General features: G+C 44.9%; 1 protein-coding gene across 2 annotated transcripts in view; it reads left to right on the top strand.

Moving 5' to 3' along the window:
• Positions 1 to 14,162, top strand: part of LOC143527072 (hepatocyte growth factor receptor-like) — a 37,660-nt gene extending 23,498 nt beyond the window's left edge. For both annotated transcript variants that reach the window (XM_077021992.1, XM_077021993.1), the window contains 11 exons: positions 1,846 to 2,064; positions 3,350 to 3,496; positions 4,566 to 4,722; positions 5,195 to 5,335; positions 5,747 to 5,983; positions 8,542 to 8,622; positions 10,079 to 10,260; positions 10,389 to 10,498; positions 10,688 to 10,853; positions 11,630 to 11,766; positions 13,165 to 14,162. In XM_077021992.1, coding sequence (XP_076878107.1) covers positions 1,846 to 2,064; positions 3,350 to 3,496; positions 4,566 to 4,722; positions 5,195 to 5,335; positions 5,747 to 5,983; positions 8,542 to 8,622; positions 10,079 to 10,260; positions 10,389 to 10,498; positions 10,688 to 10,853; positions 11,630 to 11,766; positions 13,165 to 13,375 — 1,788 coding nt within the window. In that variant the 3' untranslated portion in view covers positions 13,376 to 14,162. The remainder of the gene's footprint in view (positions 1 to 1,845; positions 2,065 to 3,349; positions 3,497 to 4,565; positions 4,723 to 5,194; positions 5,336 to 5,746; positions 5,984 to 8,541; positions 8,623 to 10,078; positions 10,261 to 10,388; positions 10,499 to 10,687; positions 10,854 to 11,629; positions 11,767 to 13,164) is intronic.
• Positions 14,163 to 15,974: the final 1,812 nt, after the last annotated feature.

The raw sequence follows: 15,974 nt of genomic DNA, 5'->3' as shown, positions 1-15,974 counted from the left end.
CTGCAGAAGACCTGGAGAACTGCAGAAGATCCAGAGAACTGTAGAAGAAAATCCAATATTCTGGGAAGACTTTCTACAGGATTTCAGAGTGTGCCTGTGGGAATTTTTGCTCATTCAACCAGAAGCGCATTTGTGAGTTCAGACGTTGTTGTTGGACGAGAGGGCCTGGGTCACAGACTCTGTTTATCCCTGAGGTGTTGAGTGGGGTAGAGGTCAGGGCTCTGTGGGGCCTATCACAGTCTTCCACACCAAACTCACCCAGCCATGCTTTTATGGACCTTGCTTAGTACACTGGGGCACAGTCATGCTGGAGCAGAAAAGGTCCTTCCCCAGACTGTTCCCACAGAGTTGGAAGTGTACATTTGTCCAAAACATCTTGGTAAGCTGAAGCATTAAATGTTCCCTTGACTGGAACTGTGTAACCTATAACAAACCTTGAAAAAACAACCCCAAATTGTTATCCCTCATCCACCAAACTTGACAGTTCGCATATTGCAGTGAGGTACCAGCCACCCTCGTGGGTTGGCACTTTGTGTCGCTGTGGTTCCTAAATGCTTCCACCTTTCAACACATTCACTCAGTGTTGATGGCGAAATATCTTGGAGAAAAAAACTATTATTGACATCTGACGTTGTGCAACAGGGGCATCCTATTACAGTACCAAGGTTGAATTCTGCTCTTTAGAAAGACTCTTTCTTTCATAAATGTTTGTAAAGGCACATTGGCTAGGTGATTTTTTTTTGTGGCAATGGAACAGAAAGAAACGCCTTTATTCATTGAGTAAAAGGAGTTCCCCAATAAAGTGTCCATATATAGTAGGATGTTTGTCCATATAGTGTGTCCATCAGTGGGTGGATCAAGAGAACTTAAGTGGAATACCCAGAGAAGGCAGAAACTGCAACTATACCCAGAGAACTAGATTGAAACCTTGCAACTGTTTAAGAGCAGACATCACTCGACCCACGTATTTGTAAATAACTCCATCAAAGTTTCAGGGATGTGTTTCATGCTCCAGGGCTGCATCACGAACACAAGCATTTACATCAAGGAGGACAGATGGGGTAGAAGACAGTCCTAAAGCAAAACAGCCACTCACTGTCCAGGGCACTTACGGGGCCGAGGGGACACAGATAGGAGACACGATGGGCTGGAGAGAGCTGCCAAGAGATGGAGTCATCACTGGCATCTGCTGGGCCTCCGAGTCCTAACTCACACAATGCGCGGATTCAGACCCCCACAATCACAAAGGAGCCCTGTTCACTTTTCCTGAACATTATATACTGCATGCTGACACAGCCGAAGCAAAATGGCTCATATGGTTCCACTGTACTGCATATTGCATGTTTGATTTAATGCAGCATTATTTTGGTAACCTGTGAGCGTTGGGCACTTCGGTGGCTGTGGAATGTGTGCCGTGTGCAGAAGTATCCTGAGGCTCCCTTATATGAAGTCGGTATGAAAAATGTCAAAATGTCAGAGCAGCACGCTTTGGGCAGGAGCTGGTGCTCTGGTATGACTCTTCCTTTGAGTTGTAAATGAAGCCCACCATCTGACTGCAGTGTCTTCTAGGCGGACTAATAAATGTCAGCTCTTGTACTGGCCCAGTGAGTTATCACCAAGAGCTGCTATGAGTCTCCATTAAAATGTAAAGGACACATTTCAGTTGAGCGACACTGCAGAAAGTTCTGAATGCCAAATATCTGTAGAACACGTTGCTTTGCAAAAGAACTGAATTTGTGTGTGCTGACGTACGCTGACGTGAAGAGTGAGAGGGTTTTGCGCAGGGTTTGGGCACAGGACCAGAGGACGTAGCCTGACGTGAACATTTGTGCTTTCCACACTCAGACCTGCACGCAGGGTGAAGACAAGCTGGCCATCGTCTGCATCACTCCCTCCCTGAAAGGCCTGAACGTCCAGCCTCCGGTCGCAACCAAGATGAAGTTCATGCTCGACGGCTTCTCCACGCAGCAGTATGATCTGACCTACGTGGAGGACCCCAAGTTTGAGGAGTTTCAGAAGCCCACGCTCACCCCCAGAGGCAGTAAGAGTGTGCTGGAGATCAAGGTAAGAGGGTCAGACACACGCCACCGGCTGCCCCCAGGGAATCTGCAGACTTAAAAGCTCCACACACACACACACACACACACACACACACACACACACACACACACAAGGTTTGCTTTACCATCACATTCTTAATAACGTGGCGTTACATGGATACACACAACCACACATGTAGACAAATGCAGCTTGTTTCTCTGCACTCAGTGAAGTGGAAGGAAACAATAGTGAGACCAAACAGGAAGTTGAGGGGTGTGTTTCCCCTGCAGTTCTCCTCACGCTCTCCCCTCCATATTCTCTCCATCAGCCTCATTGTTCTGAGCACCTAACGCTCCCAGCCTTTCACACATTAATGGTGAGATCCTTTGCATTAGCAAGGGAAACTGGGTAAAAAACTGAACAATTTTAACAATGACACACAGCTTTTTTTTTTCTAGGTCTGTCATTCAGTAGTCAAGTGCAGCTGTTGAGTGTGTGTGTGTGTGTGTGTGTGTGTGTGTGTGTGTCTAGGGGGTTGCGTGAGATCTGTTTCATTCTAATGTGAGACCTCAAGTCTCTTCCAGTCACAGTATTCTTTTTCCATGTATGCACACACGTACATGCACACATGCATTGCCTAGATGCATTTAGCAGTTCACGTCTATTTTGTGCACATTGCCATGCTATTAGTTTTGTCCATTTTGCTTCTAGATATTTATAAAAGAAAATAAAATTAGTTATTTTATTTTTAGCACCTCAGTGATTGTAAATATGCCTGGAACCCAAATAAGGGGAATGCCTCCTATTCTATGAGAATTACATTATGACGGATCGCTTTTTGAACTGCATAAGAAATTATGAGAAATAAAAGAGGCGCATGTGTGCGTGTGTGTCTGTTCCTATTGGCTGATCTGTACTATGTGGGAACAGGTGCAGAAGTGAACTGTGTGTCCAATCTGTAAAGCCCAGGCTGTCAGGCAAGGAATGTGATCATTCTCTTTATTGCCTTCTACACACACTCTCTCTCTCTCTCTCTCTCTCTCTCTCTCTCTCTCTCTCTCTCTCTTGCTTGTTTACTCTCCTGCTCTGTCACTCTCATCCCCTTCCTTAAATCTGCGGGTGTTTATGTAGTTATTTCAATTAGCAGATCAGTTTTAGGGCAGAAGTTAATCGTAAATACTGAGTCCGGTGCAGTTGTTCATATCTCAAATCTCCCTCCCTTTTCCTCTTTCCTCTCGTCTCTCCGTGACTAACTGTCTCTCTGCATCTGTGTGTGTGTGTGTGTGTGTGTGTGTGTGTGTGTGTGCAGGTTCCTCGTGTGGATGTGGAGGCTGTGAAGGGAGAGGTGTTGCGCGTGTCTAACCGCTCCTGTGAGAGTGTCACCCTGGTGGGGAACACTCTGGAGTGTACCGTGCCCTCCGAGCTCCAGACTGCCACCAGTGAGCTGGAGGTGGAGGTCAGAGAAGCACTCTGTTCATTCTCTCTCTCTCTCTCTCTCTCTCTCTCTCTTCACCCCACTCCACCCCTTACCCTACCTGAGCAGTAGCAGGATGTGATTGCCTGATTAGGTCTGCGGTCACATTTTCTCATAGGCCTTGTTGTGCAGGATCATATTAGATAGGATTAATCCTCTTTCTGCCCTTTTATTGTTATTTTATGAAGCAGAACCCAACACTGATAAGACACCTTACATTTCCTCTCCAGCCACCGTCAGCTCCCACCAGCATTAAGCACAGTTCCTCGTCTGGCCACCGGGCCCAGATTATCTTGATCCGACGAGTCTAACACTGACAGAGTGCTTATCTCTCAGAGTGAGACGGCCTGTGTGTGTGTGTGTGTGTGTGTGTGTATGTGTGGCATCCGGCACTAATCTGACCCCGACACAGCGAGAGAAAGCTCACTTAATAACCCTCTCCTCCACACCGAAGTGGCTCTGCTACTCTGATTCAATTTCCCTGCCATGTGTACGCCATTGACCACTCGTGATTATGTCAGAGTGAGTGAGTGTGTCCACAGCATGTGGCGAGAGATGAACGGATGTTGAAACTAGTGCTGCCAGCCCAGTTCAGGTCCATCTGCACAGGTGCTTCCTTGACTTAAAGGTTCAGATGTGTTAGATTGAGGGCTGACCTGGTCCATCTTCAGGACTGGAACATGCCCGGCCTGAACATAAAATAAAACCTCTGTGGGTTCTAGAGGTCAGGGGTCACTGTGTATTTGGGTGGGAGGGGGGGTTTATCCTGCTCTGTTTCGAAGACACTGGTTATTAATATTCAAGTGTGTTGGAATGGGCCAATCACTTAAGTGCTTTGGCCCTCCAGGATTACAATATAAACGCATCGCTACCAGTGTGAAGAACAGCAATAGAAAGGAAATCTGTTCAACTATACATGTTCTGTACTGTTGAGTTTATCATTCACGTTTGATAATATCATTCACTCATAATATTCATTTAAATAATCATTTAGCTAATAATGAACCACAGTTATGAGCATGTAACAAAAGTGTGTGTGTGTCTGTTTCAGTGGATGCAGGCCTCATCCTCTGTGATTCTGGGACGTGTAGTTCTGGCGCAGGAGCAGGACTACAGGCCGCTGGTCACTGGTGTGGTGTGTGTGTCCCTCCTGCTGCTCATGCCGCTTGCACTGTTTGCCTGGATCAAGAGGAAGAAGCACATTGATGGTATGCAAGTGTGTGTGTGTGTGTGTGTGTGTGTGTGTGTGTGTGTGTGTGTGTGTGTGTGTGTGTGTGTGTGTGTGTGTGTGCGTGCTCTTCTTCTTTGCCAGGGACGACCCACTTGTGGCTCAAACTGCAGTTTTGTTGCTGGACGTCAGCTTCATAAATCATTGTGATTAGTTCTGAATGAGAACACGTGGCCGCCTTTAAAGGGCCTTGTGTGCTGCAGAGATGCTCTGATAATACTGTGTCTCATTCAGCAGGAGGAGGGACAGCAAACGCTTTCTGGGCGGGGCTAGACTGGCACTGTATGAGCATGCAGGGGAAACGGCCTTGGTTTCTGTGTTTAACCTCTTTGTCTCTCTCTCCCTTCTCCTTTCCTTCTCCCCATCTCTCTTTTACTCTCACTTTCATCTCCCTTTATCCCTCACTTTGTCTCTCTCCCTCTCCTACTGCCCTCCCCCCCATGTGCGTGTAGATGTATCTGAGCGGATGGTTTGGTATGACGGCCGCGCTCACATTCCTCACTTGGACATGCTGGCAAACGCGAGGAGCGTCAGTCCCACTAATGAAATGGTGTCTCACGAGTCTCTGGACTATAGAACCACTTTGCTTGAGGGTACGTTCTGCTTCCTCGCTGCTTCCTGCTCAAATTAAAAATCGCCCTTTCATGCTGATCTGTGAACAGTTTTTGCTGCTTCTATCATTCTGGCACAGGGAGCGATCTTTCTAGAGCTCAGCACACACAGTTTGTCCTGACCTTTGCCCTCAGCTCCTCTCCTCCTCCTCCTCTTCCTCCTCCCCGGTCCTCAGCCTTCTCCCTCGCTCTCTGCTTCATTTCTCAGTGGAGTAAAAGACTCTCTCCTTCAGCCTCTCATCTGTAAAGCCCGGTTTCAGGTTCCCTCCCACTTTGTAGTTGTTGTAATTACCTGACCTCCTACTGACCGTGTTCATTTAGATCAATCTTGTAGTCTCCAGCTTTAATGAGCCTGCGTTTGACCTTTGACCTTTTGGCCCCGTCGTTTCGCAGACCAGAGCTTGCCGACATCCCAGAGCGAGTCGTGTCGCCCTGCCCTGTATCCCCACATGCACCTGGACCTGTCGCCCATGCTGGGGGTGGCAGAAGGAGACCTGGCCTCTCCTCTCCTGCCTGCTCCTGCTCCTGTCGACCTGGGCAGTCTGCACCCGGAGCTGCTGAAGGAGGTGCAGCACGTGGTCATCGCCAGAGAAGACCTGCTCCTCCACGTCAGCGAGGTCATCGGGAGAGGTGAGACAACATACGTGTGTGTGTGCACTAAATCAAGTATGACTAGTCATGCATGATCGTTTAGTGTCCTGCATGTGTATGTATGAATATCTTTGCACACGCCACACACAGTGTCACTGGCACATTACACTGTAACATTCTTATGTCTGTGCTATGAAATCTTACACCATAAATTATCGATGCACATAATTTGCACTTTCAAGTTTGGCAAGTCATTTTAAAATGAACTTTTAGGAAATTTGACACCATTTAAAACGTGTCTGGTCGGGGCGACACTGTGGGGTATCTGCATGGAAAATTGCCCTCCTACCCATTGTTCTGTAGAAGTGGGGGTGTGAACTCAGCTGGAGCAGATTTAGTGTGGGGCTCTGCAGAGCACGCTGTTCCCATCCCTTACCCTTTACTGAACACAACTCCCTACAACCTCCTCTAACCCTGCTGCAGGCCCCTGTGTGTGTGTGTGTGTGTGTGTGTGTGTGTGTGTGTGTGTGTGTGTGTGTGTGTGTGTGTGTGTGTGTGTGTGTGTGTGTGTGTGTGTGTGTGTGTGTGAATGTTGGGGTGTATACATTAGTGTGTGTGTGCGTGTGTGAATGTTGGGGAGTAGGGGAGGAAACACTAGTGTGTGTGTGTGTGTGTGTGTGTGAGAATGTTGGGGTGTATACATTAGTGTATGTGCGTGTGTTGGGGTGCGTGGTGATTTGCCCCCGTGTTAAATTCCTAACTCCATTGTTGGTCTGTCTCGAGGCTCCGTATGGTAATCTGACTCGGCTGCCATCTGGGAGGACGTGATAGCAGCTCAGAGGGGAGATTACACCCATCACCCCAAAAACACCACAGCCCAACCCTTACTCACTATTCACTTACAGCACAGGCAGCTTTAGGGAGCACTCCCACTCAGCCTTTGGGTATTATTACTCAGCCTCTTTTGTTAAAAAAAAAAAAATTGAAAAAGAAAAAATGAAATTAAAAACTTTTGGATGCAGAGAACTTGGCTTAATGTACTTAATATCTTGCTTGTTTGACTACAAAACAGTGGGACAATAAGACTGCAAGAAATATTGTTGAAGTGGAACGATGATAATGATATCACCAAAAATAAGCAGTGTTGGGAACGTTGCTTTAAAAAAGTAATTAGTTATAGTTACTCACTACTTGTTCAAAAAAGTAACTGAGTTAGTAACTGAATTACTCTATAATAAAAGTAACTAGTTACCAGGGAAAGTAACTATTTGCATTACAGTTTAAAAAAAGTTATATGCCAATGAATAAGGATTTTTTGAAAAAGCAGTTTTCACGGTCAGTTGAAATGAGTAGATCAGAAAGATGTTTAACTTTTGATATTTATTGCACATCCACAGACCAGTGCAGGATAAAATCTTTTAAAATCCCAAATCTTTGTATATAAAAAAAAACAAAAAAAACAAGTAGTTACAAAGTAAACAGTTACACTACACAAGTGCATTTACATCTATCAAATTAAATTCTCTCAACCTGAGACAACTGGTTTGTTCACAGAAGTAAACTTAACAATAAAACCTCTATTCGTAATTAAATAAATCAAATACCCAGTCTGGTAGACATTCAGGAACTTCAAGTATTTTCTTAAATAATGTTTATATCGCCACCTTGAAAATGCTAACTTTTCTTCGGCTTGCTCCTGACTCGCCATTTCTGCCTCTTCTCTGTTTGTGTCGTTTGTCACTGGTGTGCTTCGGCACACGTATAAAAACACTGGCTCTGATTGGCTACCATAACGTTGCCTTAGCCAGTCGCTTACTGATTGTTAAGTTAAACAGGTGTTACACCGACAACTGTGACCTATCGAGATCTGTTACTCCTCACTAGCCTGGGCAGCGGTCCGCTTGGATTACTGTTAGTATATCAATATATAGTAACGCACCGCTTTTAATGACCAGTAACGTCAACGGCGTTGTAACAACAGGAAAAGTAATTAATTATATTATCCCGTTACTGACTAAATGATGCCGTTACCTAACGGCGTTATTCGCAACACTGAAAATAAGATACCAACTTTGTTACATCAGATCAAGAAGTGGGTCATAGGTGTTGAGACGTGAACCTAAAGGACTGCAGCACTGTTTCAGTCTTTACTCTCACACAACTGCCTCAGTAGGTCATTATGCCAGCCCAAACCCCTCAGTGATAAACACAACGCAGTTAATGTGTCTGATCTCACAAAGCACTCCATTATGGGAACCTTATCATTGAGATGTCTTCATCACCATCGTCATCACCATTACTGTGCCATTAGTGTTGTGAAAGTCCAGTAAGAAGAACCTCGTCTCAGATGGTTGGAGAGCCAGAAAGCAAGAAAGAAACGGAGGAATAAATGGAGAACTTGTGGACTGCTGTGGTGTCCCCACACTGGTCCAGCCTTGGGGGTCTCCATCGTTCAGGGTCATGGAAAGGTCATGGAAAGCCCAGCGAAACACAACCTTCCATGTGAGCACTCGCTGGGGCTGTAGAGCAGGTCTGATGGATTGATGTCCTAATGGCTTCTCTTTACCCCCCCCCCCCCCCCCCTTTGTGAATGGCAGGACACTTTGGCTGTGTGTTCCACGGGACTCTGCTCGAACCAGACGGCCAGAAGCAGCACTGTGCAGTCAAGTCCCTCAACCGTGAGTGTGTGTGTGTGAGTGAGTGAGTGTGTGAGTGTGTGTGTTCATTATAAAATAACCACTAATCTAGTAATGTATCACTGCCATGCTTAAAACTGTTCATTCAAGACAAATAAGCAGACCCAGGTATCTACAGTTTCTGTAAATGTTCCAGGGTTTTATGTTGAAGTGTAGACCACGCGAGACGAGTGTATTGGCTCATAGTTGTCCACAAGTCTCCTCCCATGACACAGGCTGTACAGTGTGGTGGTCCATGAGGTGTTGCTACAGAACTTGGTACATCACTGAGAAAGAAAATCAACTAGCAACAGTTGCACATTTAAAGTCCCAAACATAGACCACAAATTATTTTTTCTTGACTTGTCATTTCATAACTCTGATAAGCTGTTACTTCTTCATTTTTTCCTTGGCTTTGAGACATTATGGTATAATTAAAGCTGTTTAAACAGTATGGAAATGATGATAATGATGATGAATGGGCTGTTTAGTGACAATATCACATTAGAGTTGCCTGTAATCAGGTTACATGTCATTCCAAGCCCTTAGATTTATGTTTAGGTTTATGACATGATCCTTCCCTTCACTCATATTACTAACATTTGTTTTCATGGTTGGGTCCATCACAGAGGCTGAGCTGAACTCTCCTACAGCAAAGCTATTCTTCATAATGTACACAGGGTCCACAGGAGTTAGTGCCTTGATATTACTTGGAATGTTTAAGATGTAGGGAAATGAAAGTGGGTGAAACCTGGTGACCCAGATCTGAACAAAACCCAGTTTTTATGCACAGCTGGTACTGCAAAGGGCAGGTATTAAAGTGGAATCGTATCAGGTGCAGAACAGTACCAGAGTGCTGATCTATTGGTCATCTCCGTTCCATCTGTCACAAAACTTCACCCTAGAGCATAACTGTTCTCCCTTTCTACTCTTCTTTGCTCCAACTAAAAAAAAATCTAAACAGCTGTTTAATCTTCCTTAAATGTGAAAGTGCTACAAAATAGCAAAGAGGAGACATGGGGGACTGGGGGGACTCCAGATACGTCCACTAATGGCTGCCTCATGTCACGCTAGATTAACTCTCATCATTCAAATAGCTGTTCTCAGGGGTGAGATGTGTGTGTGAGGACTGATGTTATTTTAAGTGAATTTTCTAATGTCTCCTGGCCAATTGTCTTGTGAGCAATGCAGCTTACATACAGGGAGATCATGCAAAGGTTATTTACAGGATCCTGCAAGTGGTACTATATTAGTTTTTTGCAGACGTGCAGTCTAACTGTCCTTTAATGAATGTATAAGCATCTGTATAAGCATCTGATATATCTGTATATATCACATCTGTATAATCTCATCTGCAAGATTTTACAGAGCAGACACAACATAGACAGCTGCCGTCTCAGGCTGGTGAGATATTTGGTATACTTAAAACACAAGACATGTTATCGTCATGTTATTGCAGGTATCACAGATATAGAGGAGGTGTCTCAGTTCCTGAAGGAGGGCATCATCATGAAGGATTTCAGCCACCCCAACGTGCTCTCCCTGCTGGGCATCTGCCTGCCCAGCGAGGGCTCTCCGCTGGTGGTGCTGCCCTACATGAAGCACGGAGACCTGCGCAACTTCATCAGGGACGAGAGCCACGTACGTCCGGCCACGGTCCCCGCGGCCTGCCTCCCCCGCCTGCTTCGGCAGCACGGTGTTTTGGGTCGGAGGTTTTTTACGGGTTGTCCCTCATTCCGAGCGGTCTCTCTGTTGTCGTTAACCTACAGAGCCCCACGGTGAAGGACCTCATGGGCTTTGGCCTGCAGGTGGCGAGAGGCATGGAGTATCTCGCCAGCAAGAAGTTTGTCCACCGAGACCTCGCAGCCCGTAACTGCATGTAAGCCTCTCAGCGCCTCGGCGGACAGAAGCCTCCCGCGTGCTCACATGTGCTTTCATTTTCTGTCACGGCTGTGTGCAAACACATTCCCGTCTTTCAAAGATGAGATCAAAAAATACACGTGTGCTGTTCCTGAGAGTGTGTGTGGTGTTCTGAAATGCTTCGCTTCGCTCGTGGTCTCTCCTGCAGGCTGGATGAGAGCTACACGGTGAAGGTGGCTGACTTTGGCCTGGCCAGAGACGTGTACGATAAAGAATACTACAGTGTGCACAACAAGAGTGGAGTGAAGCTGCCTGTTAAGTGGATGGCGTTAGAGAGCCTGCAGACTCACAAGTTCACCACCAAGTCCGACGTGGTGAGTGCATCACACAGAGTCTAAACAGCTTTGAGATTACACATTTGTTTATTATTTACACATGTTCCATATACTTCTCTTTATTTTACTGACAATCAGATGATTATATAACTGTATTAACACACAGTGGTTTGTAAATAATATTTAGGTGAGTTAGTGCCACAGCAGTACCTAATGTGTTCATATCCATTTAGCGTGAGAGGGTGGTGCAACCCTTTCAGAAATCAGAACTCGCAGTGATCCCTTAATGGGTCTGATGGATGATTACATCAAACTTTATTTAATTCACTTCTGATCTCCATGTCTTTGAGTATGTGACTCGGCGATGATGGTTGGGCAATAAAAGGGTGGATAAGTACAGAAATGCTGCTTGTTTAATTTATAGACTCCACCTGTTTTTCACTGATTAACAAGAACTTTCAATGCAGCCCATTCAATGCAGTTTAAATATGATTCAGGAGGCTTTAGAATCTCATTCAGCTATTTACACAGAACGTTTGATTGGCCAGTGTGCTACATCACTCAGTGTCTCCCTTAAACCTGTGCGTACATGTCAGTTACAGCAGCCATTGCAAGATCTGCTCTGCCTCACATGTTGTCCTCTAAGATCTCAATGTTTGGCTGAGAAGGGGATGTGATATAAAGTATATTTGTGCTCTCTCTACACACTCAACATCCCTCAAACCACTATATATTAAATGTTAATGAGCTGTTTCCTTATAGGGGCGTGTGTGATGGCTGTAGCTAATTTCCAACTGTTTTTTTTCTGTGCACAGTGGTCCTTTGGAGTGTTGCTATGGGAACTCATGACCCGAGGTGCCCCACCTTATTCCGATGTAAACTCCTTTGACATCACTGTGTTCCTCTTGCAAGGCCGAAGACTGCTTCAGCCAGAGTTCTGCCCTGATGCCCTGTGAGTGCATATGCAGCATACACACCACACACACACACACATACACACACACATACACACACACACACACACACACACACACACACACACACACACACACACACACACACACACACACACACACACACACACACTCACACACACTCACACACACACACACACACACACACACACACACACACTCACACACATACACACACACACACACACACACACACTCACACACACTCACACACATACACACACACACACACACACACACACACACACCACACACACACACACACACACACACACACACACACACTCACACACATACACACACATACACACACACACACACTCACACACACTCACACACATACACACACACACACACACCACACACACACACACATACACACACACATACCCACACACACACACACACACACACACACACACACACACACACACTCACACACATACACACACACACACACACACACACACACACACACACACACACACACACACACACACACACACACACACACACACATACCCACACACACCCCTTCAAGCAGAGGAGGGTGTGCCTCAGTGCTCTCATTAGCTTCAAATGAGAGCGTATAAACAGAGAGTCTTTGTTGGACTCCATTAGACTCACTGACCTGGCAGTAGTACATCAGAAACCTCAGCCAGCTCAGCTCCACATGACTACTGAAGCTTCACACACACACACACACACACACACACACACACACACACACACACACACACTACTGAAGTTTTCTCCCTCCCCTTGAACATTTACAGCCCTCAAACAACTATGCACATGGTCACACAGACACACACAGAGACTACTGAAGTTGAACTCTACCTCCCCATCACAGTCTCAAGCAAACACACACACACACACACACACACACACAAAAGTAGGCAGTAGCAGCATTGTGTGAGTAACGGATACAGTCACGGTCACCACCTCCTATTAAATAAAAGAATATCAGAGTTGAACACCTCCTCCCATGTGGAGGTGCAGAATGATCTTACAGACCTTCCCTCCATTCATCCTGAATCCTGCTGCTCCTACACTTCTGCTCAGCAGATTAGCAGAATGGAATGTCATGATGTGTGGGCACTTTGCTCTGGACAAGAACTGTTTTGTGATGGGAGTCTTTTGTGTATCTAAGTGAAAGAGATACAATTTTCTGGGATTAATAATTTTAATTTATTCATTTATTTTGACTGCACTGCAATTAGCGTGTGCAATTTAAGGAGCATCCATGCTACAAGGTCCGTAATTTAAACCACAGTAATGTGCACATTAATATTGTTTCCATGTCTCTAAGCTTCTGTTCTTGTGATTACGTCTGGAATGGAGTTCTGAGTCTTCCTCGTCTCTTCCTCTCTCAGCTACAACGTGATGATCGAGTGCTGGCACCCCAAACCTGAACGCCGGCCCACGTTCTCCGAGCTCGCCTCGCGTATCTCCGCCATCTTCTCCAGCTTCAGCGGAGAGCACTACGTCCTCCTGAACACCACGTATGTCAACATCGACAAGATGACGCCCTACCCCTCTCTCATCTCCTCTCAGAACCAGCTGGACCGGGACTGCTGCACCTGACAGACAGACGGAGAGACGGTGAGACAGAGAAACGGAGAGACAGACAGACTGTAACTGTGGGTCTGCTCTTAGTCACCTAAGACTGAAAGACACTGGACTCTGTGCCAGGGACAGTTTGCACCATGTACAGAGGAGGAAAGCTGCCCACGGCCTCTGCTGAAGGCCATGAAGGGAGGCGGATTGTCTTTCTGATTGTAGATCGAGCAGGACCTTCTGAAGCAGGAGCTGTGGAGGCAGCTCTGTCCTCCAGTCCAGCCGAGACCAACCGACGTCTGCAGCAGGCGGGACGCACACGGACACACTTGACTGCATGATCCATGAGCGTACACCCAGCCCACGCTGCACGGATCAGACAGCGAAGCACACAGCAGCTGCCCTCTCTGAGTGAGAGCAGGGGGCCGAGAAGACCTGCACGTTACTGCCACGGCTCCGGCCTTTCCTTTCGAACATTTTCGCTTAGGTGAAATTTGATTAAGCTGAGTGAAAGCAAAACAGTTTGAGGGCATTGACAAAATTTGCACTCAAGCAGAATCTAGATCAGAGTCCGAGTGCTGATCTACTGAATTTCATGCTAAAAATGACCTTGATGAAAGGGGATCTGGAACTCAGACGTTCTGATTGTGTGTTTGTTCTGCTGGCTGGTGTGAATGTGAGGTGAGGTTTACTCTGTGAAAAGCCCCATCCCAAGACCTTGTGCATGTCTTCACTCTGACTGAACCAAGCACAGAAGCACAGGATTCTGTCAGCCTGACACTGGATACATTACATGTGACACTATGTATGATGAAGCTTTGAATGTGCTTCAAACTACTCTACTGTTCCATTCTGTGTTCAGAACAACAGAAATGTACAAACGTTTCTTTATACGTATTTTCTTTCAGCTGATTTTCATACAAATATTTGAATATTTGAGCTTAAATGACCAAACCCAATTGTTCTTGAAAAAGAGCTTCTCATACATTGCATTATGCTATATTTTTTATAAACTCAAAATGGCATTTGAAGTCACTCAGCTTGTATATTAGCAATGTAGCAAATATGACAATGAATGTGATTTTTAGCATACAGATCCACTGAGAGGTGTATAGTTTTGTTCTTTCATCACACCTGCTGTGCGATACATGTATATATAGAGCCTGTGCACAGTTTGCTGCAAAGAAATTGTCTGGTACCATTCAATGTATTAAGTGTTAAATGAGCAGTTTACATTTTATCATCGATGATATTGTGTAGTGTAGAAAGAAAGTCATTGCATATTGTACTACTTATACCAGTCTTTTTTCTGGCTAGAGCCTTGACTATCAAAACAGCTCTCTGTGGTCACCCTATATGAATATGGTACAAATAACAGTATTTCTATTTTCTTTGTCTCCCAGTTGAATAAAGCTGGTCTGTCATCAAGTTGTCTGTATGTGATAAATATGGAAGGATAAACAGACTCCATATGGAATCTTTTGGATAAAGTGACTTTTTAACTGCCTTAAGACAAATGTTTTTTCAGGGTTCTGGTGCCATTCTCTCATTGGCTGACTGGGAACTTTGACCATGACCTCTTATTTACCCTTGGTGGACTTGACCTTTGTCCATTTATTGTCTAGACAGGCTTTTCAATCTCTCAAAGTGGAAAGGTTCTCCTCATCCTAGAAGTGCCATCATACTTCCCCATTATATTTCTCCACAGTAAGTAATGAATAAATAAAATTATGATTTTAACAATATATTTGTTTTCATGTTTTCTATCTTTATTTCATTGTTTCAAAGCCATAAAAACATACTATGAACTAGGATGACTACGGTGTTTAAAGCCTGGGTCTGTTAGTGAACTGGAAAATTAGGTCAATTTGTGGATATCAATACAACCTGCCATTACCAAGCTGTTCTGTTGTCCTAGCTGAGAACTTAATGTTGGAATGTAATTTCATCCCATTCACTCATCATTATTCCGACCTGCCCCCACTAGAAAAAAAAATTTCACCCCGATTTCCACCACATTACTCAACACTAATTCATAAAGAGGAGAATAGGCTTAAGGAACACATCATCAGACAAGAATGATCCAGCTAGCCAGATAAAATCAATGAAACATGTATTGGCCTGATGCCAAATGCATATCAATTGTGGCTCCTGTAATAGGACTACTTCTGAACTCTGTGAGGACGAAGACTGTCACCTAGTGGACAGCACTTAAAGGTTTAATGCATCTTAATTCTACATTTTTTATACATAAAACTTTGAGAGGCTACTTGAAAATAAGTTGGTTATTTTAAAATAAGCTATAACTACTTGTTTCTGAATAAAACCTTAATATTAAAAGTAACAAGTTTAGAAGACCAACCTAATCTATAATAAGTTCAAATATTATTTTTAAAGAATATACATGAGCCTGCTCTAGAATGAATAGTTTGTATTTTATTAATATATACAGGTGATGTGCTTGATTGATGTAAATGCTGGCACAGGTAAGGGCTTCCTTCCATGTCCAAATCTTCCACCCCATCATATTCATACAGTCTTGGAGAGGTGGACGCACGAGACAGTGGTGTCATAAAGAAGCCCAGTCCAGAACTCTGGCCACTACATCACTACATGTCTGTGAAGC

Source organism: Brachyhypopomus gauderio, chromosome 11, assembly GCF_052324685.1.
Source record: "Brachyhypopomus gauderio isolate BG-103 chromosome 11, BGAUD_0.2, whole genome shotgun sequence".
Taxonomy (NCBI): domain Eukaryota; kingdom Metazoa; phylum Chordata; class Actinopteri; order Gymnotiformes; family Hypopomidae; genus Brachyhypopomus; species Brachyhypopomus gauderio.
Note: the sequence above shows the minus strand (reverse complement) of the source record. Positions and strands in the feature narration are given on the sequence as shown.